Source organism: Neofelis nebulosa, chromosome 2, assembly GCF_028018385.1.
Source record: "Neofelis nebulosa isolate mNeoNeb1 chromosome 2, mNeoNeb1.pri, whole genome shotgun sequence".
Lineage (NCBI taxonomy): Eukaryota > Metazoa > Chordata > Mammalia > Carnivora > Felidae > Neofelis > Neofelis nebulosa.
Window position 1 is genome coordinate 136,749,674 of NC_080783.1, and position 26,375 is coordinate 136,776,048.

At 35.0% G+C, this 26,375-nt stretch overlaps 1 protein-coding gene and 1 pseudogene across 5 annotated transcripts in view; one reads left to right on the plus strand and one right to left on the minus strand.

The window, feature by feature from the left end:
* Positions 1-2,793: 2,793 nt before the first annotated feature.
* On the plus strand, positions 2,794-3,190 carry LOC131491018 (phosphatidylinositol N-acetylglucosaminyltransferase subunit P-like; annotated as a pseudogene).
* A 1,840-nt stretch (positions 3,191-5,030) lies between these two features.
* The window catches only part of SLC35A3 (solute carrier family 35 member A3), a 51,806-nt gene continuing 30,461 nt past the window's right edge, over positions 5,031-26,375 (minus strand). For all 5 annotated transcript variants that reach the window (XM_058716437.1, XM_058716441.1, XM_058716439.1 and 2 more), the window contains 6 exons: positions 23,211-23,365; positions 23,011-23,133; positions 20,119-20,290; positions 16,815-16,933; positions 14,248-14,381; positions 5,031-9,188 (listed from right to left, as the gene is read on the minus strand). In XM_058716437.1, the coding sequence (XP_058572420.1) occupies positions 9,098-9,188; positions 14,248-14,381; positions 16,815-16,933; positions 20,119-20,290; positions 23,011-23,133; positions 23,211-23,365 (794 nt within the window). In that variant the 3' untranslated portion in view covers positions 5,031-9,097. The remainder of the gene's footprint in view (positions 9,189-14,247; positions 14,382-16,814; positions 16,934-20,118; positions 20,291-23,010; positions 23,134-23,210; positions 23,366-26,375) is intronic.

Genomic DNA, 26,375 nt, shown 5'->3' on the forward strand with positions numbered 1-26,375 from the left:
AAATGCAAATAATAAAAGGAACAAGTCAAAGAATATAGACAGATCAAGGACAGAAACCAAGTGATTTACAATCTTCAAAAAGTCACATAATGGGGGGTAAGAAACCAAGGGGGTGCAGGGAAGAATCTTTGAGACTAATAAGACAATTGAATACAAAATATGAACCTCAATTGCTTCCTGGTTTAAAAACAAAAGCCTGTGAAGTCATTTCTGAGACAATTGGAAACATCTGAATATGAACTCAGATGATATAATCAAATTAATTTAAAAATTTCTAAGTGTGATAAATTGTATTGAGTTAAATAGGAAAATGCCCTTATTTTTAGGATATGCATGCTGAAGTATTTAGGAGTAAAGTGTCCTGATAAAGCTAGTATGGCAAAGTGTTAGTAATGTTGAATTTAGGTGAGAGTAATTCTTTCAGTTTTTATGTATGTTTGAATTTTTTCAAATTGAAAAGCTGAAGAAATTTAAATTGAAAAAAGAGTCTCTGGGGCACCTGGGTGGCTCAGTCAGTTAAGTGTCCGACTTTAGCTCAGGTCATGATTTCACGATTCATGAGTTCGAGCCCCATATCAGGCTCTGTGCTGACAGCTCGGAGTCTGGAGCCTGCTTCAGATTCTGTGTCTCCCTCTCTCTCTCTGCCCCTCCCCTGCTCACGCTCTGTCTCTCTCAAAAATAAACATTAATAAAAACAAATTTAGAAAAAACAGTCTTTAACAATGATTACTTTGTGAGTGCATGGAGATAACCCATGAATTTTTCAAATCTAAGGTGGTAAAATCTGTCATAGCATGATTGAAACCATTAAAATGGCAATGTTATAAAACCAAAACATTCAAAACAAAAATAAACATGGACTATAAAGTAAATGGAGACTTCATAAATTATATGAAGTAATTGAAGTTTGGAGCATTATGCATGTAATATCCAGAGTGAACTTCAGGTTTTAAAATTCTAAAATTCACAACAATATTTTCAAAGTCATAGATTGAAACATGGCCTCACCGCTGTCACAATTTTCTGTAACCCAACAAGTATAACTCTACTTTTGCTATAATATTTAGAAAACCTATTGAAGGAGCTTGCATATATTAGAAAAGGCACTTAGAATCATAATTTTTAATTGCTGTATTTACTACCCACACAGAATAATAGGTCATAATAAAACTTCAGTCTAAAGGATTAAACATAAGCCTTCAATTATTAGAAATCATGTTTTTATACATGCAGTGACTTTTAAAAGAAAAAGCAAACACATAAAAATAAGCACATTCACAGATTTTGTTAAAAATACACAAGTCTCGGGGCGCCTGGGTGGCTCAGTGGGTTAAGCGGCCGACTTCGGCTCAGGTCATGATCTCGCGGTCCGTGAGTTCAAGCCCCGCGTCGGGCTCTGTGCTGACAGCTCAGAGCCTGGAGCCTGTTTCAGATTCTGTGTCTCCCTCTCTCTGACCCTCCCCCGTTTATGCTCTGTCTCTCTCTGTCTCAAAAATAAATAAACGTTAAAAAAAAATTAAAAAAAAATACACAAGTCTTGGTGGTGCCTGTGTGGCTCAGTTGGTTAAGTGTCCGACTTTGGATCAGGTCATGATCTCACTACTTGTGAGTTCGAGCCCCGTGTCTGGCTCTGTGCTGACAGCTGAGCGCCTAAAGCCTGGTTTGGATTCTGTCTCCCTCTCTCTCTGCTCCTCCCCACTCATGCTCTGTCTCTGTCTCTCAAAAATAAAAATAAATAAAAACTTAAACACACACACACACACACACACACACACACACACACAAAGTCTGGGGGCACCCGGGTGGCTGAGCCGGTTGGGCACTCAAGTCTTGATTTCAGCTCAGGTCATGATCTCAGGACTGGTGACATCAAGCCCCACCATGGGCTCTGCACTGACAGTACACAGCCTGCTTGGGATTCTCTCTCTCCCTTTCTCTCTTCCCCTTCCCTGCTCACACACAGACGCTCTCTCTCTTTCTCTCAAAAGAAATAAACATAAAAATATTTTTAAAAAATACACAAGTCTGATTTAGCAAATTCAATTAAACCCCTTAAATACTTTACATTTAAAGCACATTTTAACATGAGTGTATTTTCAGATGATTACTCCCAAAACATTATAACAATATCCATTATTCTTTTAAATCTTCAGTGAGGTCTACTTAAAAAGGATGAAAGTGAGTATCTCTAGTAAACTATTTCCAAAGGAAAAGTATGTTACTTGTTTTAAAGAAGTTATTTTTACATATTAATAGTCCTAAATGAATACATGTAAATACATTCATAAATGAAAAGTTGGCTAGATCCAATGGAGGGCTGATGCTTAACCCTAGCAAAGGATGACTGCAAATGTGGACCTATCAATTAACAGTGAATCTGTACTGTCATCTAAAGTAACAAATGGTAATAGTTTTATTCTATTAACTTTTCCTTATAATAGCAATGGTTAATGGTAATTTAAAATTAGCTAAAAATGGACTTGGTGCTGAGCTGCCTGAGCTGCCAGGAAGGGCCTGAGTGGGTGCTTGAAAGACCCAAGATTATCTAAATTTTTTTTTTAACGTTTATTTGTTTTTGAGACAGAGAGAGACAGAGCATGAACGGGGGAGGGTCAGAGAGAGAGGGAGACAGAATCCGAAGCAGGCTCCAGGCCCTGAGCTGTTAGCACAGAACCCAACACGGGGCTCGAACTCACAGACTGTGAGTTCATCACCTGAGCCGAAGTCGGACGCTTAACTGATGGAGCCACCCAGGCGCCCCAAGACCCAAGATTATCTAAAGCCACAGGGAAAATGGTGGAAAATTCATCCTCGCCATTGCCTGAAAGAGCAATTTATGGCTTTGTTCTTTCCTTAAACTCCCTATTTGGTTTCATCATATATCTCATGTGGGCTTCTATTTCTGAATCTTACACTCCTTAGGCTTATTGGTCTCCCTATCTGTCTATCTCTCATTACAATAGTAATTGGTTATGTACTCTTATCTGGAATAAATGGTACCTCTTCACTCAACTCCATTTATACATAGGTAACGTATACTAAAATTCCAGAGGAGAAGAAATACCAAGAGGCGATCCTAGCATTAAGAGATATTCCTATTAGTGAAATAAACCAAATGTTCTTTCTTGCAAAGAACTTTAAGCCAAAAATTGAATTGTTGACTAACACCAAGCATTTATTATGTTTTTGACATAATAATTTGTACCATAATTATTTTGACTATCTCTTATTAATACGCAACAATGAAATGTAAAAAAAAGTTGAACTTCTCAGATTAAATTCCATTAATATTATAAATGTCCTCAAATATTAGTTACTAATGGGCAGAATAAATTACTACACTACCATATAGCAGACTTAAAAAAAATAATAATTATCAGTAAAAGAAGTCCCTCCAAAGAGGCATTCATGTTGTAATTTTCAATTGGCAAAAAATAAAATAAAATAAAATTAGCTCACAATGTACATTAATATACAGTATAAAATATCTATAAATTAAATGTATTGTTCTTTAAAACAGTTCAGCATTTAATAAGGTTGTCATTAAACATCAGAACTGAAAACTAAATGAATACTATATGTGCTACTTAGCAATGTATCAGACTACAAATATGTTTTTCTACCCCCAAGTCACATGTTTAGAATCATTTGACATTTCTCAAATTAAAACGATAAAGTATAAAGTCTCTATAAACAAATTGACATTGTTTGTGCCATCCTCATCAGTTCAGAAGAATGTGTATAGACATAAGTGGTCACTGTGTGGTAAGGAATTTGGCCTTACCCAAACAAAGTTCTGGCCTACATCTTTAGGACTTCACACCTGATAATTTCTGCTAACAAGATGACTCAGAATGAGCCCCTATAACTTGATGTCAGTTTTCCAGGGAGGGACAGAGCTAGTAAGTTCAACCATGTGGGCAAAGAATCAATCATTCCAAGTAAGAAAGCTTTGATAAAAATTTGGACACCAGGGGCGCCTGGATGGCTCAATCAGTTAAGCATCCGACTTTGGCTCAGGTCATGATCTCATGGTTCTTGAGTTCGAGCCCTGCATCAGACTCTGTGCTGACAGCTCAGAGCTAGAGCCTGCCTCAGATTCTGTCTCCCTCTCTCTCTGCCCCTCCCCCCACTCACACTGTCTCTCCCTCTCTCTCTCTCTCTCTCTCTCTCACAAAAATAAACAAACAACAGAAAAATTAAAAACAATTTGGACATCAAAGCAGAGTAAGCTTTCCTGACTGGCAATACTGTATGTACATTGTGGCCAGGAGTAGATAACACGGTCCATGATTCCACAGGGAGTAGACACCTGGAAAGGAGTCTGGGCCCCTCCTAGACTCCACCCTATATGTGTCTTCCTTTGGCTGGTTCAAATTTGTATACTTTCTTGGTAATAAACATGATTATGAATAGAATAGGTTTCAGGGAGTTCTTTCTAGTGGATTATTGAACCTGAAGGTAAATTTGGGAAATCCCTGAATTTGCAGTCACCGAGATTCTCTCTACTATAGTACAATTTCAAATCCTTGGGATGTGAAGGCAATTTATTCTTTGCTATTTTCTTTTCTGGAATATATATGTAATCAATCCTGCTTTGAAGGAATTCAAAACTTTTAACCATAAGAAAGACCATTTACGAATGCTGGTCACTGTCTGACTATTGAATGGCAGTAGTTATCCATAAGATTTGGATTAGGAGGTGTATTTGCATGGCACTGGGATTCAAGGATTGTGATATACTTCCAACAAAAAAAGTATTCCAATTCCAAAAAAAATGTAAAGATTTTTCACAAGAAACCAAAGAGAAGTATACAATAAAATAAAATTAAATACTGATGTTCTTTAGTGATGTTTAAAACAAAGCATTTGTACAATTTTGTACAAGGATATTTCACTAATAGAGGTGGGAATGAAATCTTTTATATTGCTTATCATTTGATCTCTACGCACTGAATTGTAGTCACAATAGAAGCAATTATATTCACATTATGAAGAGAATATATACCAATCACTATAATTACTTAACCTTGAGGCTGGCAAACAGATAATTTATTTAAAACAACAAAAAATTAGGTTATTATCACACAGGTAGAGAAGTTCTAACTAGTTTAAATAAAACCCAGTCTTTCATGCTAGAGCACAGACTAGAAAAAAAGAAAGATCACACATGATAAAGGTAACAAGAGATGATGGAAAAGATCAGGAAGTCATTTCTGATATATAGAAAGGAATCTAATTCATGGTTAAGTCAAACACAGGTGAAAAGGGAAACAAGAATTATAGGAAGAAATTTGTATAGAGTTAATTATGAAAATAATCTTTTTCATAAATCTACTAGATAGATAATGGCTGCATACCAAAAAATGACAAAGAAAAATTTATCAATTAAAAAGCCATTTAACAAAAGACCAATTTATACATTCCTCTAATTATGTCCATAAAAAATTTAAATATACAAATCACATTTCCATACTCAAAGGAATCTTTCTAAACAAATGAAATACACAGACATATAAACAAAATCAGAATTCAAATCATTAAAAAATATTTTAAAAATCACAGTAAATTATATCTCATAATAAGAAATAAAATAACAAAATGACATCTATATACATTTGTTAAAGTTTCAAAAGCTCAATGATGAAGCAACGGTGCATAATTTATTTAAATAAGTACTGTTTACTAATGCTTATATAATATACCTATTTTAATATTCTGTTAGATAATGGATTTAAAGAACAAATGTTGAAACATCCAAAAAATTGAATTATAGTTATTCTTAAAATGTTAATTTTCCCATGTGTCCAAAGTTGTGAATTACAGTAATATCCTCCAGAAAAGTCAGGTATTTGGTAAAGCAAGGCACATAGGACCAGATTTTGATAAAGGTGCTTTTTCTTTGGTCCTGTAATTTCTTTAAATATGCTACATATCTGGGCGATTCTTAAGATGACTTTCAATATAGCATAAATAACTTTTATAAACCTTTTCTTACGTAAAGCATACATCCATGTGTAATTAAATATTATAACAATGAAAGTGTAAGTAAAACAAGAGATGCTAAACCCTATTTTTAAAAACAAAACAAAACTCAGTTGAATGACTATACAATGACATTTTAAAAGTCCAATAATTTGATATGTAGGAAAAGTGTATCAATTCTTAAGAATAATCAATATTACATTAAGTCTACTGGGTACAAAGTCAATTAGTTTCTTTTCAAACTCTGTCTCCTTAGAATCTAGCTTAAATATCAAACTACTTTTCCTTCTACGAAATTGTGACATTCAATATAAATTTATGTAAACATTTAAGTTTTGCACCTCTAAACTACAGTTTCCACCATAAAAGTAGCCTACAACTTCTCTAAAAATACTTATTAAAGAACTGGTGATACTACTGTGTTGAAACATCTACATGTTGAATTTCAAACTTTTCTTCCCAAATACCATATTCTTAATTTTTAATAGAACCATCAACTGGCACTCTTCTCCCATGAGTTAGCACATTTTTATAATGAACAAAGTAGTTAAGATAACAAGTAAACTTCAAAAAGTAAGAATTTAAATAATAAAGGAGTCATCATTATAAAAGATTGATACAATAAGGCTTTTGGAGGTCATCAAAACACACACCACACACAGAGGAAAATGGCATTATCTGTATATATGACATGATATAGCCTACAGGCCCATCTTCTCAAATATGATTCTTTCTTTATGAATTAAAAATTATAAGCTACACAACCCAATCTCTAATAACATCTTCAAACCTATAAGCAAAATATTAACTAAGCTTGTCTAATAAATGTTTCGTTTGAAAATATGCTTTAGACTATTTTGTCCTTTGTCACAACTTTTGATTATATTTTTATAAGCTTTATTGAGAATCTTGAAAACTGTTATTTTGGACACCTGAAAATATATTACAATGGTAACTAACCTATTGATTTCCAATATTTGCTTGTATCATTTTTTGAAGGGACAGACTAAACCTGAATTAACAATTAATTGTAAATGTACACTGAATTAATATGTAAGTACCCAACTAGTACTTCAATGTGGGCCGAACATAAATCTTTATATTTACTCTTGAATTCTGTGCATTTGCAGGATTTAGATTTCACTTGGCAGTAGATACTAAGATGTACATCAGAATGGTGTTAAAAACACCATGCTCAAAATGTGGTAAAGTTATTAAACAAATGCTCTCAAAGGTGGTCACTGAAAATCATAAGTCAGGCTTCCAGAAAGTTTGGTTAGTGTCAGTTTGGAATTACCAGGAAACTGATTTAAAAGTATTTTGTACTTTTAAACACTTTTAAGCTTTGAATGGAATAGATTAGGCCTGTGTCCTGTAGAGACTAGGTATGCATAAGCAAAGTAATATAGCCAGTCCTAATTAGCCAAAAGTATCCAACAGTTTGTGACACGGTATTTTTGAGCCAAATTCTATTTAACAAAATCCATTATAACTATATAAAAATATTTACTTTTCTACAGTTTTTAACTATTAGAATGGGAGACTTTTAAAAATATATGAAGCATGAATGAAAAAATAAAGTAAAATACTTCTTATACACAATAGGTTAATTCTGTCTATATAGTCAATAATTAAGTTAAACCTATATTCCAATTTTAGAAAGTATTCTTGCCCACCAATTCACCTTATCATTTTTGCTATATTTTCTCTCCATTGAACCAACTTATTAAATAACACATGTAATTTACAACCTCAACTCCAGTGCTAATCAAAATGGAAAAGAAACCACTATCTTAAAAGCAAAGTAGTGGTTCCTTCCCAGCAGCTTTTTAGGGCCACAGAAAGGGACTCAGAATTGGCTACCTCTCCTAGACATGTGACCACACTATTTCTGGGGATGGTGGGTTTATGAGAGGCCTAAAAAGTTCTTCTGAGCAGCCTTGAGTTATAGCTATGGTGCCATTTAAAATAATGAAATATGGCAATCTGGAATGTCTCTAAGAAAGGTCATTTTGGTCTCAATTCGTTGACATGTATACTACAATTATTTTGGTTGTTGTTTTTAATTAAAGGAAGTTTTTACAGATCAACGAGTAAAATATTCATTTAAAAACATTCTAGATGTATACAGTATATGCTTTGATAGTTCAAAATTCTCCAAGTGGAGATGTTAGACAAGAATTATTTTAAATTATTAAACAAGTATTTATTTCCTTTAAATTACATTTTGAAACTTCAATGGAAATTACCACATACAGAAATTTAATTTAAAGTAATATTAAGGATTTATCTGATTTACAGAAAAGAAATATAGTTAAGAGATTAAGGACAAAACTCCATTAGTGCAAAAGTCTCTGGCTACTCTCTAGCACAGGAGCAACTGGATTGCTTTCAGCAGTTTCAAAGCACTAAAAAGATCTTAAAACGTAGATGGAGAAATAGATGTGTGTACTTCTCTACATTAAATTTAAATATGAATTTTATTCTCTGACAAATTAGACCCAGAACGTAACTTTATCAAATTTTATGTAGTTGAACAAATAACATTTAGCAATCCTTTCTTTAGTAATCTTTCGTATAAATATAAAAATCTCAGATACATGAAAATGTTTTTCAAATCATACTTCTATTTCTTCACAGCTTTATAGGCAATTATAATTATAATTTTCAAACTTTGAATATTCCATGTGATTTGATATATCTGTACAGAAAAAGATAAAAAACATTTAATAAGATTAAATAGATCTAATTTGCAAAAATTGGTATCGGACATTTGTTGTGTGCTCTTGCAAAGAGTGCATAGGACATTTCTGCAGCAATCAAAAGGTAAAATCTTTTTAAACTCAGATTTCAAGTTTTTTCCAATAATTATTTTTCCAATAATTATTCTAATCCCTGGAAGTACTTTCAAGCTTTGATTTCTAGATGTAATAGGTATTTTGTTAACATATACACATATTTTAGTCTTAAATGTTTATATTTTCAAACCATTTGAATATGATGAGATTCAGCATGATGATATCTTCTTAGAATCTGTAGAAGTCCTCTATGCAAGATTAATGTTGAGATTCCTAGTGCACCATTGTGAAAAACCAGTTAAAGATAGTATATACTATGCTTTAGTAGGATTGCCTGTAGGTTTGGGATCATAACCATATAGGAAAGTAGCTGTTATTACAAGGATGGCTCCAAGGAAAAAGACACTAAACAGATGAAGAAAAAATAAAAAGAGAAAATCAGATTAAAAGCAAACAACTTCTTTCTATTTCTTCACTTGTAAAAACAATTATAACTTGGGGGAAAATGTTCCAGTAATATGACTAACAAATACTGAATACTTACTACATTCTAGGTATTCAAGCCAAGTATTTTCCATGCATTATCTCACTTAGTTCTTATAACAACCCTATGAAGAAGTATTAGTATTGCCCTCATTTTTTTTTTTTTTAAATATATGAGAAAACTGAGGGTTAGAGTAACTTGCTTAAAATCTCACAACTTGAAATGGAAGACGAGATTCAAATCCAGGTCTGTCTGACTCTAGAGCCTGTACTTTCATCTACTGCACTGTATTGTCTCCCAAAACAAAGATGTTTTAAATGTTGTATTTCCCCTTAACATGTCTTTTGCCTGCAATACACTGAATAATAAAAGATCTCAATTTTTAAATATTTGAAGGTAGAAAGGGAAAATGGAAGTTTTTTCAGACCAAAGTAAAGTTCAGTTTAAAATCCAAGGTAGTAATAAGCAAAACTCAGGACCAATTTACATAGGATGCTTTCTTTACAAAAATAAATTAGATTAAATGCAAGTATACTTGGTTTATTCTTTATTTTATCTGCCCATAGATATAATATACCTTATTATAAACTGGAAATGAACTTAAACTGGTACTAGAACTTAAAGTGGAGCTAAACTGAATACCAATCTTAAGTCTTAAGATGTATATTCTTCAAAGTGCTATTATAGAGACATGTATTTGTCTTGGTTTTAAAGTTTCTATTAACAGTTCAAAATCACTCTCCTGCTTTACAACAATAAACATTTGTTCTATAAAGGAAAAAGATCACAACCCTTTTTATGACGCAAAGGGGCCCTTCCTAATGTGGTCCCTCCAACCTCATCTTCCACACTCCACCCCACCCCATCTGTAATTCGGTGAACACAACCTGCCTTTCAAGACAGTGTCTTTGTGGATGCTACTCCCTCTGCTTGCAATGTCCTTTCTCCCAAGAAAACTGATTATTCATACCTCAGGTCTAATGTCTCCAAGACTCACTCCCCTAGGCAGATGTACTCTATGATAACATTTACTATGCTGTATTAAATAAGGCATTATTTACACGTCTACACCCCGGCTTAACCATCTGCTCAGCATTCATCATTATACCCCAAGTGCCTAGGATATGGAAGGAGCTCAATAATTATCTGTGGTGATAAATATCTAGTGTTGACTTGATATAAATGGGCAACTTTTCAAAAGCCCTGGATGCAGGTACACAGGTAAGATTAAGATAACATAAACTTCTTATAATACATCTTGAAGAAAATTACTACCATAGGAATGTTTAATAATTATTAGGCTTTGGATGAGCTTCTGACTGAAAACTTTCTTTGTCAGGCATTCTGACCTTTGTTTAGCTTTCTGAACCTCTGGAATACACACTCAACTGAAAAGTTGTCTGATCCAATTTTCTACCCCCTGCAGGAATCCATTCTATGAAATCTCTAACAGGATCTACTAGAAAACCTAATAATGTCAGGAAACCCCTGCTTGTCAAGACAGTTATTTTTAGATGGTTCTGAGAGAAAAATTTTTCTTGGGGAAAAACTATTAGAAAACAACGATTATCTCAAAGATTTGAATACCTGACTTACAACAGAATTATATATATACTTCAATAATGTATTAATCATAAAGTTCTCATTTATTTATTCACATATCTAACTTTCTAATCACTGTGACCTCCTTGAAGAGAGGAAACATATCTCATTCATAAATTTAGGTTTTTCCAGGATCTGGTACAGTGAAAGGAAGACACATACTACACACTTAATACATTTTTGATAAAAGAATAAATAAGCCTAAATGCAAGGATGGTTAATGCTAAAAAGCAAAATAATCAACACAAGAAAAATAAGTTAGGAAAGGAAATACTGGTGATGTGATATCAGTAGAGATGTCTAGCAGTCAGCTGAAAATAGGGATCTAGAGTTGAAGTTGGGACTTATCTTCATAGAGAGGACAGACAAGACATGGCAGTGGATAAGATGAATGAGAGAGTGAATAAGGATTGACAGATTACCAAAGAAGCAGCCAGAAAAGCAAGTATAGGGGTACCACTTCTGAGAAACCAAAGCAAAACAAAACAAAACAAAACAAAACAAAACAAACAAAACCAAAACACACACGAAAACCGTTTTGGGAAGTGAAATGGGGGTAACCATGGAAAATATATTAATACATTTGGAATAGGGGTCATGGATTTATTCCTTAAGAGATGCTCTTCACAAAAATAAGAATATACAAAGACAGAGGGTCTAGTTATATTTTAGGAAAAATAATCCATCTCCTTCATGCGGCTCAGTGTCAAAACATTCATTCATTCAGTAATAACGGTATCATTGTCTTTTCTCTTTTTATATTCATCGCAACATACCTTACACAGACCCTCAGAAACATGGATTTACATGCAGGTATACATCTTATTGACACACCACTATTTTGTCCCTCTACTGATTTCCCCTTTCATTTACTTGTTCATTCCCTGCATGTTTCAAAGATTTAAAGTTAACACCATGACTTAGCCTTATATGAGGTTTGATTTTTTTTTTAAGGTATGCTTTTTTAAATGTACCCTAAAAATCTATAGTTCCAAACATTTTCAAATAATACAAAGCGCATAACTGCCCCCACTTAATGAATAGAGTAACTAAAGCATAATTAAGGTATAGATCCTAGTTGTTAGGCTAGTCTCACTAGCTAAGTAATTCATTCCCATACCAAACTAGAAACAAGTAATTTTAAACTCATGTCACATAAAAATCACAGATCTCAACATGCATGTCCCAGACCTATTGTCCAGGTTGCTAGAAGAAGGAAACCATAAATGTTCAATATAGAAATATAAAGGGCATATTATATTTTTCTCCTGCCAAATTCCACCCATAATCCTATCTCACTCTAGTGACGCAAATGAGTTTTACTAGCTGTATTAAAATTTTAAGATCTTGAACATTCATTCAGACACAAGGAGTACCTCTTATAGGCCAACCTCTGACCTTGCTTATAAGATGGTAATAAATCTTCTGAAGAAAGGAGGAAAGAATGATAGAATGGAGGGGGGTACCCTTTTATTTCGGGAGGTCTCCTGATAAAGTAACATTTTTTTTTTTTTTTCTTCAACGTTTTTTATTTATTTTTGGGACAGAGAGAGACAGAGCATGAACGGGGAGGGGCAGAGAGAGAGGGAGACACAGAATCCGAAACAGGCTCCAGGCTCCGAGCCATCAGCCCAGAGCCTGACGCGGGGCTCGAACTCACAGACCGCGAGATCGTGACCTGGCTGAAGTCGAACGCTTAACCGACTGCGCCACCCAGGCGCCCCTGATAAAGTAACATTTGAACCGAGACCTGAGGATATGAGAAAGTTAGTCATGTGAATACATAGGGGATGAGTATTCCAAGATGACTGAAGGACAAATCAAAGCCCATGGCCAAGAGATTACTGTAACTTAAAAAAAAAAAAAAAAGCAAATAAGAGGAAAGTAGTATCAGATTATCAGATGAGGACAGAAAGGTAGCTGAGGGCCACATCAAATAAGTCATTAATGATGACAACTTTTAGATGACATGGAAAGCAGAGGGTTTCTGAACAGAGAAGTCATATGATCTAATTGACATAGAAAATAATCAGTCTGTTTGCTGAATGGAGAAAATTGTAGGAGCACAGCCCAAGAGAAGAAGCAAGAAGATACATCAACAGATTATTTCCTTAATCAAGATGATAAATGAGTGTGCCCTGGACCAGGATGGTAGCAATGAAGTTGTGAGAAATGGTTGACCCTGGAGATACCAAAAAGGAAGAGTTGACAGGTTTTCTTTCTAGATTAGAATGATGTATGAGAGAAGGGTAAAGAGAAGCTGATGACCTTACTTCTTACTTCACTCAGGAGGTAAAGAACTTCCATACGTTTTAACTTTCCTTTTTAAGTCTGTCTATACATCCATATCCATAGACTCTGCCTTCTCTTAGGTTACTGTGGATAAACTGTGTTCCTATTTAAGTCAAGGAAGATTTTGGCCTAAGCAACTGGAAGAATGGATATGCTACCATGTACTAAATTGGGAAACCCTTATAGGGACAGGGAATGAATTATGTAGTAGACATTCAAGTGAAAATGTCAAATAGGCAATTATATATACAAGCTTGGAATTCAAATTAAAATGTGAAAGTTATTAGCATATAGATGGTATTTAAAGCCTTGAGAATAGAGATCACCTAAGGGAGTGAGTGTAAATAAGAGGTCCAAGGGCAGAGCCTTCAGATTCCAAAGTTTAGAAATTGAGAAGATGAAGAGTGGAGTGAAGTTAGAGGAAAACCAAGTATAGTATCCTGGAATCCATTAAAATATAATCTTATTACTCCAGAATTAGAAATTAAAATTATGATTATAAATTTTAAAAATGATAGGACCTTCAATACCATCTATATTTATCATACTTCATTCTTCCTAACTCTGTCTCCTCCCTTGGCATCCACGACACCAAACATCCTGGGTCTTCTGTCTTCCCTTGCAATTCCCTTCCCAACCAACCACGTCTTCCTGCCACCATCGAAAAGAGTTTTCTCTTGCGCCACATTCTCTATGTTAACTATTCTCTTCAAGAATGTCATTTACTCTTCTGGCTTTATCTACATAAATTCCACACATACAAATCCATTATATGACTTATTTTATGACTTTATATGACTTATTAACTTTTTTATATGACTTTTTACTTTGGAGAAGAGTTTGGAAAAAATTTTTTAATCTGTTGGGCAAATTCTGGCTAGCCAAATTTGTATAAAAAACTTTCCAGTGGAAGATTTTCTTTTATGCATTTAGTTTGCAATCTTTTTTTAAAAGATAGTTAAAAGGATCTTTTACTGATCCTTCAAAAGTTGTAATAAAACAAGATTTTTCATACCAGATCTTATTAAGAATTCTTACTTTTCTATATATTTTGGAGACTTAAAGCAATAGAAAAAAATATATTACCTGGTTGGCACAAAATCTTGCAGCCAAAAATAGGATATCAGTGTTGATAATATTATGGATAAAGAGGTTGCAAATCCTTTTAAAATATTATCTGCATATTTAATAACAGCAGCTATTACAAGGCCTCCAAGTGCCTGCAAAAGTTTTAAAAGATTATTTTAAACAAACATATATAAAATTGCTTTTCCAAACAATCTCATTATTCAATAAAACTTTAGACTTTTGTCCTATAAATTTAATCCCATTGTAATAAGTGATTTTATTTATTTTTAAAAAAAAAAATTTTTTTAACGTTTTTTTATTTATTTTTGAGACAGAGAGAGACAGAGCATGAACAAGGGTCAGAGAGAGGGAGACACAGAATCTGAAACAGGCTCCAGGCTCTGAGCTGTCAGCACAGAGCCCGACGCGGGGCTCGAACTCACGGACTACGAGATCGTGACCTGAGCCGAAGTCGGCCGCTTAACCGACTGAGCCACCCAGGCGCCCCGTGATTTTATTTTTTTAATTAAAAAAATTAATGTTTATTTATTGTTGAGAAAGAGAAAGACAGCAAGCAGGGAAGGAGCAGAGAGAGAGAGGGAGACAGAGAATCCGAAGCAGGCTCCTCACTGTCAGTGCAAAGGCTGACATGGGGCTCAAATCCATGAACCGTGAGATCATGGACAGAAGTCAGAGGCTCAACTGAGCCACCCAGGCACCCCTTAAATTTTTTTTTAATGTTTATTTATTTATTTTGAGAGAGAGAGCAGGGGAAGGGCCGAGAGAAAGGGAGAGAGAAAGAATCCCAACAAGGCCCCACGGTATCAGTGCAGAGCCCAACGTGGGGCTTGAACTCATGAACTGTGAGATTATGACCTGAGCAGAAATCAAGCGTTGGACGCTTAACTGAGCCACCCAGGTGACCCAATAAGTGATTTTTATTAAACATCTCTTGGGGCACCTGGGTGGCTCAGTCGGTTAAGCAGCCGACTTCGGCTCAGGTCATGATTTCACGGTCCGTGAGTTCGAGCCCCGCGTCGGGCTCTGTGCTGACAGCTCAGAGCCTGGAGCCTGTTTCAGATTCTGTGTCTCCCTCTCTCTGCCCCTCCCCCGTCCATGCTCTGTCTCTCTCTGTCTCAAAAATAAATGAATGTTAAAAAAAAGTAATAATAAAAAAAAAAATCATCTCTTATGACCATAGAGTTTTGTTCAATAGCCCTTTTATTACAAAAGCTACCTGAAGTACCTACCAGCATAATCTGCAGTTTGTTATATTAGTTTAACTGTACTGTGAATAAAACATCTATCCTCAACCAGTTTAGTAACTAAGCATCACTTGTTCAGACAAATGTGGGAAGACTGTCACTTGGATCAATGAAATGTTCTTACTTTTGAAGTAAAAATAAAGTGTAATTTAAGTTATTTTACTAGTCTTTCAATAGGCTCCTAACTTGGCTTTTTTTCCTCTAGCTCCTCGCCCTTCAATCCCCTTTTTATTGCTGTCAGATTTTTCTTCCTGAAAAGATTGTAGAAAGAACTTTCTGCCAAATCCCTCTCAAATTCCAAATTGTACCTGCTTAAATAATGAGGTTTTACCATACAACATAGTTTTGTTTTCTGCCAAACTCTAGTTATAAACTCCTAAATCTGGGTTACCCACATTAATAACTTCCTCACAAGACAGAAGCTTATTATTAGTGAGAGTCACAAATTATGCCAATTGAGCTCACTACAAATTGATGTTTGAGTCCCTTTACCTCCTGGCAATGTAGTCAATCATCTATTTAGTTCCTATGGAATCATACCAACTATACCAAACCTTCTTTATTTAACTCAAGTCTTATAGGAAGAGGGCTTCCTTCTGCTAGGATAAAAGCCATCATACAAACTCTTCTGACTTACCCTATCTGTATTTTATATTTCCTCTGAATTTTCATTTATCCTGGTCTCTTCTCCTATCTTAAAAATAGAAGTATACTTCCTGCTTTCAAAACACAACCACAATTTGCCACCTTCACGCAATTTCTGTAAGAGAGCTTGCTCCTACAGCTTCAAATACCTCTTAAAGAAAGGCTTTGTGAAGGCAGTGACTTGTATCTTCACTTTTGTATCCTCCAGCGTTATCAAGTTGTTTTCTTTTTTTGATGATGAAATTACTCAACCCTTGAACAATTTCAAATTATAAACTGAGATAATTTGATAGGAATATTTTAATATGTACCTGTTACAGATTTAAATATCTAGATCTGCTTTTGAGCCTTAATGGGCTGATCATATACAACAACAAGAACTGTAAAAAAATCAGAAGTTATATTTACCTCTAACTTCAACTCTTTAATTCTTAAACTTGCATTTTCATTATGCCAAATTTAAATACCATAAAGTTCATTTATGACCTTTTCAAAGTAAGTTTTCATTGTGGCATTAAGACCAGTTCTATTTTAACTTCCCAGAATAAACTAGATATAATGAGAGCACTAACAGGAGGGATCTTTTTCCCTCCCATCATACATCAGTAGCTACTCTGATTCTCTATATTAAAATAAAGTTTATTAGCATTAAATATAAGACTTTAAATGCTTTACCTGAAGAATAACAACTATCCAAGTCAGTCGGTTATATCCCTGAAAAAATCCATTCTTTGATACCAATTCTCCATCATAAATGTAGACACCCATTAGTCCAAATATACTCCCAAAGAAACCTATAAAAAAGTAAATTTTATGGCATGTGTCATTTAGTTTGTCTGGAGAGATATTTTTTCACTGGTATTCTGAATTTTATATTTAGCTTTTCCTTTTTGATAAAATTTGACTACTTTAAAAATCTTTTACTTGGGTATTTATATAAACTTAACAAAATTATACTTTGTACTATATTATAACTGTAAGACAAAGACAATATAAAAAAGAACAGAGATTACCAACTCTGGAACACTAAAAACTATAATGTTTAAATTACATGACCACATGGCTGTCTCATTCAAATATCTGGAAAATGCTCACTTTTGGCATATTCATTGTGTCTCATATCTTCCTATTGCTAGCTCTATATTCTTATATATTCATACACACACACACACACACACACACACACATAAAGAAACTATACACACACAAACTATAAAGAAAGAAATGGAAACCTATAGAGGCCATTTATCAGGAGTAGTCTCTGGTAAGATATGTAGTCAGAGTGCAGAATGAAGCAATGTTTTTATAAAGACATAACTACTTGAAGTATTCCATGATGGAAAGGAACTGAAAGGATATGAAATGTTCTTTTATTTATGCCAATTCATTTTCTAATTAAGTTTTTAATTTTAATTCCAATATAGTTAACATACAGTGTTATATTAGTTCCAGGTATACATCAATCATTTTAAGATGTCTAATTCTGAACATGACAGTAATACAAATTTACAAAGTTACAAAAATAAAAAATACAATAAGAAACACTTATGAAAGTATTAATTAGGTTTCTATTTTTTAATTATAAAACAACACTTGTTAATTAGGAAAAAAGGTATCCAATACAGGTTATATACATGTCAGTATATACAGATCTACAGCATTCTATCAGTTGTACAATATTCCATTTATGGATGATTATAATAATAATAATATGAAATACATACATAACATGATGTTCCACAAATTGTTCTAAGTGCTTTATGTATGCTAACTTACAACAACCCTATTAGGCAGATACTCCTATGCCCATTTTATGGATAAAGAAACTGATACACAGAGAAGTTAAACTTGTCTGAGCTCACACTGCTGGTAAGTGATGGACTCAGGATTTGAATCCAGGCAGTGTGGCTCTGGACTCCATGATCCTAATCACTGAACTATTTAATCATACGGACAATTTATTTAAGCAATATTCTACATGTCTATTTTTTACAATTGTAACCAATGCTAAAATGAATAACCTTGATCTATCTTTGTGCTCTTGTGTAAGTATACTCATAGGATAAATTCTTATTCAGAAGTGGAATTTTTGCATCAAAGCATTTATATAAAATTTTGTTAAACACCCCCAAATTGAGATCCAATAAGGTTATATCAATCTATACTCCTGGCAACCATAGGTAATAAGAGTTCCTATTTCTTCACTCTCTGGCTAATGTTGGACCTTATCAATTTGCTAATTGTTGATAGTTTGATACTTGAGAAATGCTATTAAGAGAGAAGGGAAACAGAGGATCTGAAGCAGGCTGTGCTGACAGCAGAGGGCCCAATGCAGGGCTCAAACTCACGAACCTGAGATCATGACCTGAGCCAAAATCGAGTCCGATGCTTAACCTACTGAGCCACCCACGTGCCCCTACTTTGAATATTTTTAAAAAACATAAAACAAAAAACAGAAAACTTGATACATTTATAAAATTTTGCAGAGAAACAAACAAATCCTGTGATAAATATAAAGGTTCAGTTTGTTACCACATTACTGGAAAACAGCTGGAAAAATGGACTAGAGATTAGAGGTTGTTTGGGAATGTTTGACTTAAAATATAGGCCATTAGGAATACAGACATTCACTGTGGAGGGCCTGACTGCTACCAGGAGAGACACAGTAAATTTGTTAAGTTGATGTAGACAAAAAAACAAAACAAAACAAAACAAAAAACAGTTTTCAAACATGAGCTCCAAAGTCACAAGAACAGAGACTTGAAATAGAATGGTTGATTTGCAATGAAGCTGTCTCTCACAGGTAGCATTTTCCAAAATTAATATATACCTGGAATACTATATCTGGAATCTTTGTATGAGAAATTAAACGCTATAATACTGTAATAGTTTAAATATTTGTTCAAATGAAATCCTTAAGTATGTGAGGTCTTTTTGTTTGTTATAAACTATTTACCTTCAGTTAAAAAAATGTTACAGAATTTAAAAGCTAAAACAAAATATTTTGAAATAAAAAGGTATACTAAGATTTTAAAACAAAATGAAAGTTTCATCATTTCAAACTTTCTCTATTAAGTTTCTTTTTTTTTCTTTTTCAGCTTTATTGAGGTAAAATTGACAAGTAAAATTGTGTAAGCTATTTAAAGTGCACATCTTGGGGCGCCTGGGTGGCTCAGTCGGTTAAGCGGCTGACTTCGGCTCAGGTCATGATCTCGCAGTCCGTGAGTTCGAGCCCCACGTCGGGCTCTGTGCTGACAGCTCAGAGCCTGGAGCCTGTTTCAGATTCTGTGTCTCCCTCTCTCTGACCCTCCCCTGTTCATGCTCTGTCTCTCCCTGTCTCAAAAATAAATAAAAAAAAAACGTTAAAAAAAAAAAATTAAAGTGCACATCTTGAGGATTTGAAATATAATATGGTGACTATAGTTGATAACACTATATCATATAATTGACATTTGTCAAGTATCTTAATCTCCTTATCCCCCCAGGAAGAGAGTATGTTATTTGTAACATCTTCTCTGAGAATTGGAGCAACCAAGAATAAAGTTCTAAAGTCTTCAAATAGTGAGGACAGAAATAGGCTATATATACCCTAATGTCACAGACCTAAAATTCCATATTCTTGAATAACAGGCATTCATTTAAAACACAATGCTTTTTGGTGTTGTTTATTTTTTAAATACATTGTTTCTGGGGGGGAGGAATAGAAAGAGAGGGAGAGAGAGAATCTTAAGCAGGCTCCCATGGCCAGCACGGAGAACTCTGGGGCTCCATCTCACAACTATGATGAGATCATGACCTGAACCAAAATCAAGAGTCGGATGCTTAACCAACTGAGCCACCCAGGTGCCCCTTGCCAGACATTTGTATCAGTGAGATTTTATGGGAGGCTTATTTATTTAAAGATATATAGTAATCTTTAAGTCTAACATTAAAAAATATTATGAAAAAAAGATAACTTTAGAAAGCATTTAAAACTTACCAAGTTGAATGTTTCTTATCCAAACTGATTGTTTAGTTTCTTTCAAGATTTTCTCAAAGTAAACCCCAGCAAAGCCACTTGAAAAACATGCTGTGAGAACTGCCATGAGGCCTACAAATTGAGAGCCAGCTGAAAGTTCCTTAGAATCAAGCTCCTGAGAATCTGAGGGCCACTGAACAAAAAGAAAAACAAAACTGTAGTTTATTCTTATGATATTTTACAAAGTACATATTTAGAGTGCACTCTCAGACCTTAAGATAAAAATGCAACCAATACCATTCTTGGGGATTGCAGAGGAGAGCTTTTGAAAGAAAATCTTAGAATCATTTTATTTTTTTCCCATAGTGATATTACTGTTACAACTTACAATTTCAAAAAATTCCCTAAAAAAGAGAAAGAGAATGAGTAAATGCACAGATGCACAAAACAGCTTCTATAAGCAGTTCAGTTGTAGAAATTCAAAGTGTGAACTGTTGGAGCAGCAAAAATGATTCTGGAGCTGTTGGTTATTATGGAAGTCCCATATGGTATCATGTTAACCACTGTGGGCTTTATCCCATAGTTCAGTGTTCCTGAAATTATCTTCATGGCTTTTGTTAAATCTGTGTTCCACTTGAACTCTTACTTGATATTTTAATTAAAAAAATTTTTAATATTTATTTTTGAGAGAGAGAGAGAGAGAGAGAGAGAGAGAGAGAGAGAGAGAGATGGGAGGGGCAGAGACAGAATCCAAAGCAGGCCCCAGGCCCTGAACTGTCAGCACAGAGATCAACGCAGGGCTCCAACTCATGTACTGTGAGATCATGACCTGAGCTGAAGTCGGACACTCAACCAACTGAACCACCCAGAGACCCCTTGATATTTTAATTTAAAACACCTCACTTTTTACAATGTAATACCTACTTTAGCTTATCCTTAGCAATATCTATGAAAATATGGGTTTGAAATGGCAGTTATATTTTTGTAATACCCGTTTTAAAATATATTAACTAGGGGTATCTGGGTGGCTCAGTTGGTTAAGTCCTACTCTTGGTTTTGCCTCAGGTCATGATCTCATGGTTTGTGGATTCAAGCCCTGCTCTGGGCTCTGTACTGACAGTATGAAGCCTGCTTGGGATTCTTTCTCTCTCCCTCTCTCTGCACCTCCTCTGCTCACTTGCTCTCTCAAAATAAATAAATAAACATTAAAAAAAAATAAATAACAGAAATATTTATTCAAGATAGACATAGCACCCCTGGAGAAAGTGATCGGGGAGGAGGGCTCTGGATGGCAGGAAATTGGCATGATTGGATTTGTTTTTAGACAAACCATAGTGGTGACTACTGGAGTTTGAATTTTGAGGGATGGATAAGACTGAAGTAAAAAAAATCAGGAGGCAAATGATCACATGAGAAACAAGATGACATGAATTGGGGAAGAGACAGAGAAGGACAGAATCAAGAAGCATTACAAAGTAGCAATAGCAAAGTCTTAGTGACTGAATAGATGTACAGGCAGAAGGAAGAGTTAAGACAACTCCCAGGCAGAGTAAATAATGAGGGAAAAAAATACAAGCAAGAATAGTTTCGGTGGAGGAAAAGGTAAAGTTTAGTTTTGGATATGCTCAGTTTATAAAGCCTATTGAATAACTGAACTAAGATGTCCAACAGGTTTTTAGATGTACAAATCTGAAATTATGGGTGAGACACAGACCAAGGAACTATGAGCATATATGTGTTAATAAAAACCTACAGAATGAAGTCTCCAAAAATAAGGACATAATTTAAGGGAAATAACAAGCCTACCAGCAACCCCAATATCAAGGAAAAGGACCCCAGGAAGGAGCCCAATAAAGAATTATTAGGAAGATGAGAAGAACCAGGAAAGAATGGTATCAGGGAAGCTGATGAACAATAAGAAGGGAGTAATTAATAACCTCAAATGCAGAACGCCTGGATGGCTCAGCTGGTTAAGTGTCTGACTTTGGCTCATGGTTTGTGAGTTTGAGCCCTGCATCAGGCTCTGCGCTGCTGGTGTGGAGCCTGCTTGGGATTCTCTCTCTCTTTCTCTTTCTCTTTCTCTCTCTCTCTCTCTCTCTCTCTCTCTCTCTCTCTCTCTCTCTCTCCTCTGCCCCTTCCCCACTTGCTCTCTCTCTCTCTCTCAAAATAAATCAGTAAAACTTAAAAATTTTTTTTTAATAAAATAATCTCAAAAGCTCCAGACATCCAGTAAAAATCAGTGTTGTTTTATGTACGATTTTATTTCCCTAACTAGATTTGTGTCAGATAATTTGATTTTTACTTATTTTAATTTTAAAAATTTCATTCACTCATTCATTCATTCATTCCCTTGTTTAAATTCCAGTATAGTTAACATACAGTGTTATATTAGTTTCAGGTGTTCAATATAGTAACTTAACAATTCTGTACATTACTCAGAACTCATTAAGAGGAGTGTACTCTTAATCCCCTACACCTATTTCACCCATCCCCCTCACCTGTCTCCTCTCTGGTAACCATCAGTTTATTCTGTATAGTTAGGAGTCTGTTTTTGGTTTGTCTCTTTTTTTCTTTGCTTTGTTTCTTAAATGCCACAGATGAGTGAAATCATATGGTATATAAATACAATTGAACATTACTCAGGTACAGAAAAGAATGAAATCTTACCATTTGCAACAACACTGATGGACCTACAGAGTATAAGACTAATAAGTAAAATAACTTATATAAGACTTTTATTTCTCATTAGTTGCAGTCCCGATGTAGTATCTTACTCAAAGGAAGCCCTCAAAATATGTCAGTTGTGAGAATAAAAATTTACTCGCTTCAACAAATAACAAATGTATCCTCCATGCACAATAAGGTTTTGAAACTGTGATAAAAATGAAAGGTGTACTTATCTTGAATAGTTACCTGTACAAAAGCAACTCCTGTCATCAAAATTACTAGGGAGAGCCACTGGTACACACCTAATTTTTTACTAAGCATAGACACAGAAAATAATGCTGTTGTAAGAATTTTCAACTGATATGTGACCTGAAAAAGAAAAGAGCTAATATTATTGTTTGTTTATTTGTTTCTTAAAAGAACTACTAGAAATATATTTTAAATACCTGATAAGTAGCTGCATCCAGATTTGATAGTGCCACATAAAGTAAATTATTCTGAAGAGTATATATCCCTGATGGAATAGCAAGTTTCAGAGTTTCCATAGGTTTATTAAGTATTTCATCATGCAGTATTCGATTCAGTGCTCTTAGACTACATTCTAGAAAACACATGAAATGGGTAAAACCAATAATTAAGTAACTCTGAATAAGTTACATACTCTCTCTCAAGGCCTCAGTTTTCTCACCTATAAAAAATGGAAACAGGCCTACATGTTAAGATACTTTTAGGTCTGAAATATACCTTTAATGATACTAATTTTTCAAAAGTTAAATATTATAACATAGCATATTAAGAACATTATCCTCCCCCACTCATGCTCTGTCTCTCTGTCAAAAATAAATAAACATTAAAAAAAAATTAAAAAACAAAAAACAAAAAACCCAACATCTGTGTGAACTGGGGCACCTGGGTGGCTCAACTGGTTAAGTGTCTGACTTCAGCTCAGGTCATGATCTCGCCATTTGTGAGTTCAATCCCCACATCGGGCTCTGGGCTGACAGCCTGGAGCCCGCTTCAGAATCTGTGTCTCCCTCTCTGTCTGCCCCTTCCCCACTCTCACTCTGTCTGTCTGTCTGTCTCTCTCTCTCTCTCAAAAATACATAAGCATTAAAAAAATTTAAAAAAAAAATCTGTGTGAACCAAATCAATGCCATCTTGGACAAATCTGCCGTAAATACCCGCCTCCCCAACACACACACACACACACACACACACACACACACACACACACACTCTTTCCTTTTGTTTAATCACACTTTTGGAACACCTGGGTGGCTCAGTCGGTTAAGCATCCGACTTCAGCTCAGGTCATGATCTCACACTCTGAGTTTGAGCCCCATGTTGGGCTCTGTGCTGACAGCTCGGAGCCTGGAGCCTGCTTCGGATTCTGTGTCTTGCTCTCTCTGACCCTCCCCCGTTCATGCTCTTTCTCTGTCTCAAAAATAAATAAACATTAAAAAACAAATCACACTTTTAAGTACATCCTTAAGATATAATGTCCATGATATGATCTGTCTTGGAGATATGACTGACACACACCTATTCCTTTTTTTTTTTTTTTTTTATGTTTTATTTACTTTTAAGACAGAGAGACAGAGCATGAGTGGGGATGGGGCAGAGAGAGAGGGAGACACAGAATCCGAAGCAGGCTCTAAGCTCTGAGCTGTGAGCACAGAGCCCAATGCGGGGCTCGAACTCAGGAACTGTGAGATCATGACCTGAGCTGAAGTTGGATGCTTAACCAACTGAGCCACCCAGGTGTCCTATGACACACACCCATTCTTAAACATTTTCCTCTTGGATGGTCTCCAACATATACTCCCCAACCTCTAGGGCGATAAAAGCAGGCCTTAAGGGAGATGGTGTTGCAGAGATCTACTCCTCTTGCAGCTACCAAAGACACCCTCATCAAGCTGGATTTGTTAGCCTTTCTCTTTAGTCTTTGAGTTCCTTCAGCCTTTGGAGGTGGTTCTGCATATACCTCCTGTTCAGAGAACAATGTCGCATAAACATCATCTCTTCTCTACCAATGTCATCTAAGCTACCATCATCTTCTTGCCTGGACTAGTGCCATAGCTTCCATATATGATTTCCTGAACCTATTCTTGCATCTCCTCTACTGTCAATATGACTACTGTACTGGTCTTTCCATGCGCAAAATGGGACATATTTTAAACATTTCAATTATTTCCTTTTGCTTTTATGGTCATATCTGTAGCCTACAAAGCTGCATTGTGTTTTCTGAACGCCAATTCAATCTCTCTTTGTCCCATTCTTATCCTTGATCAATATGCTACAGCCACACTGGCCACCATAATAGATTCAAAAGTATACTAAATTTATGAACAATTTAAAAAATAGGCAGCAGACTTGAACAGACATTTCTCTAAAGATAAACAAATGGTCAATAAGCACATGAAAAGATGCTCAACGTCATTAGTCATTAGGGAAAATCAAATCAAAACCATAATAAGATACAATGTCACACCTACTAGAATGGCTATACATTTTTTATTTTATTTTATTTATTTATTTTGAGAAAAAGGATGGGCACACATGTGGGGGTGGGGAGGGGCAGAGAGAGAGGGAAAGAGAAAATCCCAAGCAGATTCTGTGCTTTCAGCACAGAGCCTGACATGGGGCTCAATCTCACAACTGTGAGATCATGACATAAGCCTAAATCAAGAAGTGGTCACTCAACTGACTGAGCCACATGGCACCCCTATACATTTTTTTTTTTTTTAATAACAAGTAAGGATGTAGAGAATTTTCAGCCCTCGGACATTGCCAATGGGAATACAAAATGTTGTAGTAGCTGTGGAGAAGTTTGGTGGCTCTTCAAAATGTTAAATGCAGAATTACCATGTGACCAAGCAATTATACTCCAATGTATATACTCAGAAGTTATGAAAGCAAGGACTTGAGCAGAGACTTATGCCTCTATTGCAATATTAATTATTCAGTATTCATTGCGTTATTCACAATACCAAAAGGTGGAAAAAACTTAAGTGTCCATCAATACATTAATGGCTACAACGTTATATACACATACACACACACATACACACACACACACACACACACACACACATACATACAATGAAATATTATCTGGTCATAAAAAGGAATAAAGTTCTGGGGTGCCTAGGTGGCTCACATGGTTAAGTATCTGACTCTTGATTTTGGATCAAGTCATGATCTCACAGATCGTGCGATCGAGCCCTGCGTGGGACTCTGCGCTGATGGCATGGAGCCTGTTTGGGATTCTTTCTCTCCCTCTGTCTCTGCCCCTCCCTCATCTGCCCTCACAGGTGCATGTTGTGTGTATGTCTCTCTCTCTCTCTCAAAATAAACATTAAAAAAAAGAAATAAAGTTCTGATACATGTTACAACATGGATTAAACTTGAAAACATTGTTTAAAATAAGCCAGACATAAAAGGAGAAACATTGTATGATTCTACTTAGATGGAATATCTATAACAGGCCAATTCATAGAGACAGAAAGTAGAATAGAGGTTTCCAAGTACTGAAGATAAAGGGGAATGGGAATTATTATTTAATGGTTACAGAGTTTCTATTTGGTGTGAATGAAGTTTTGGAAATAGTG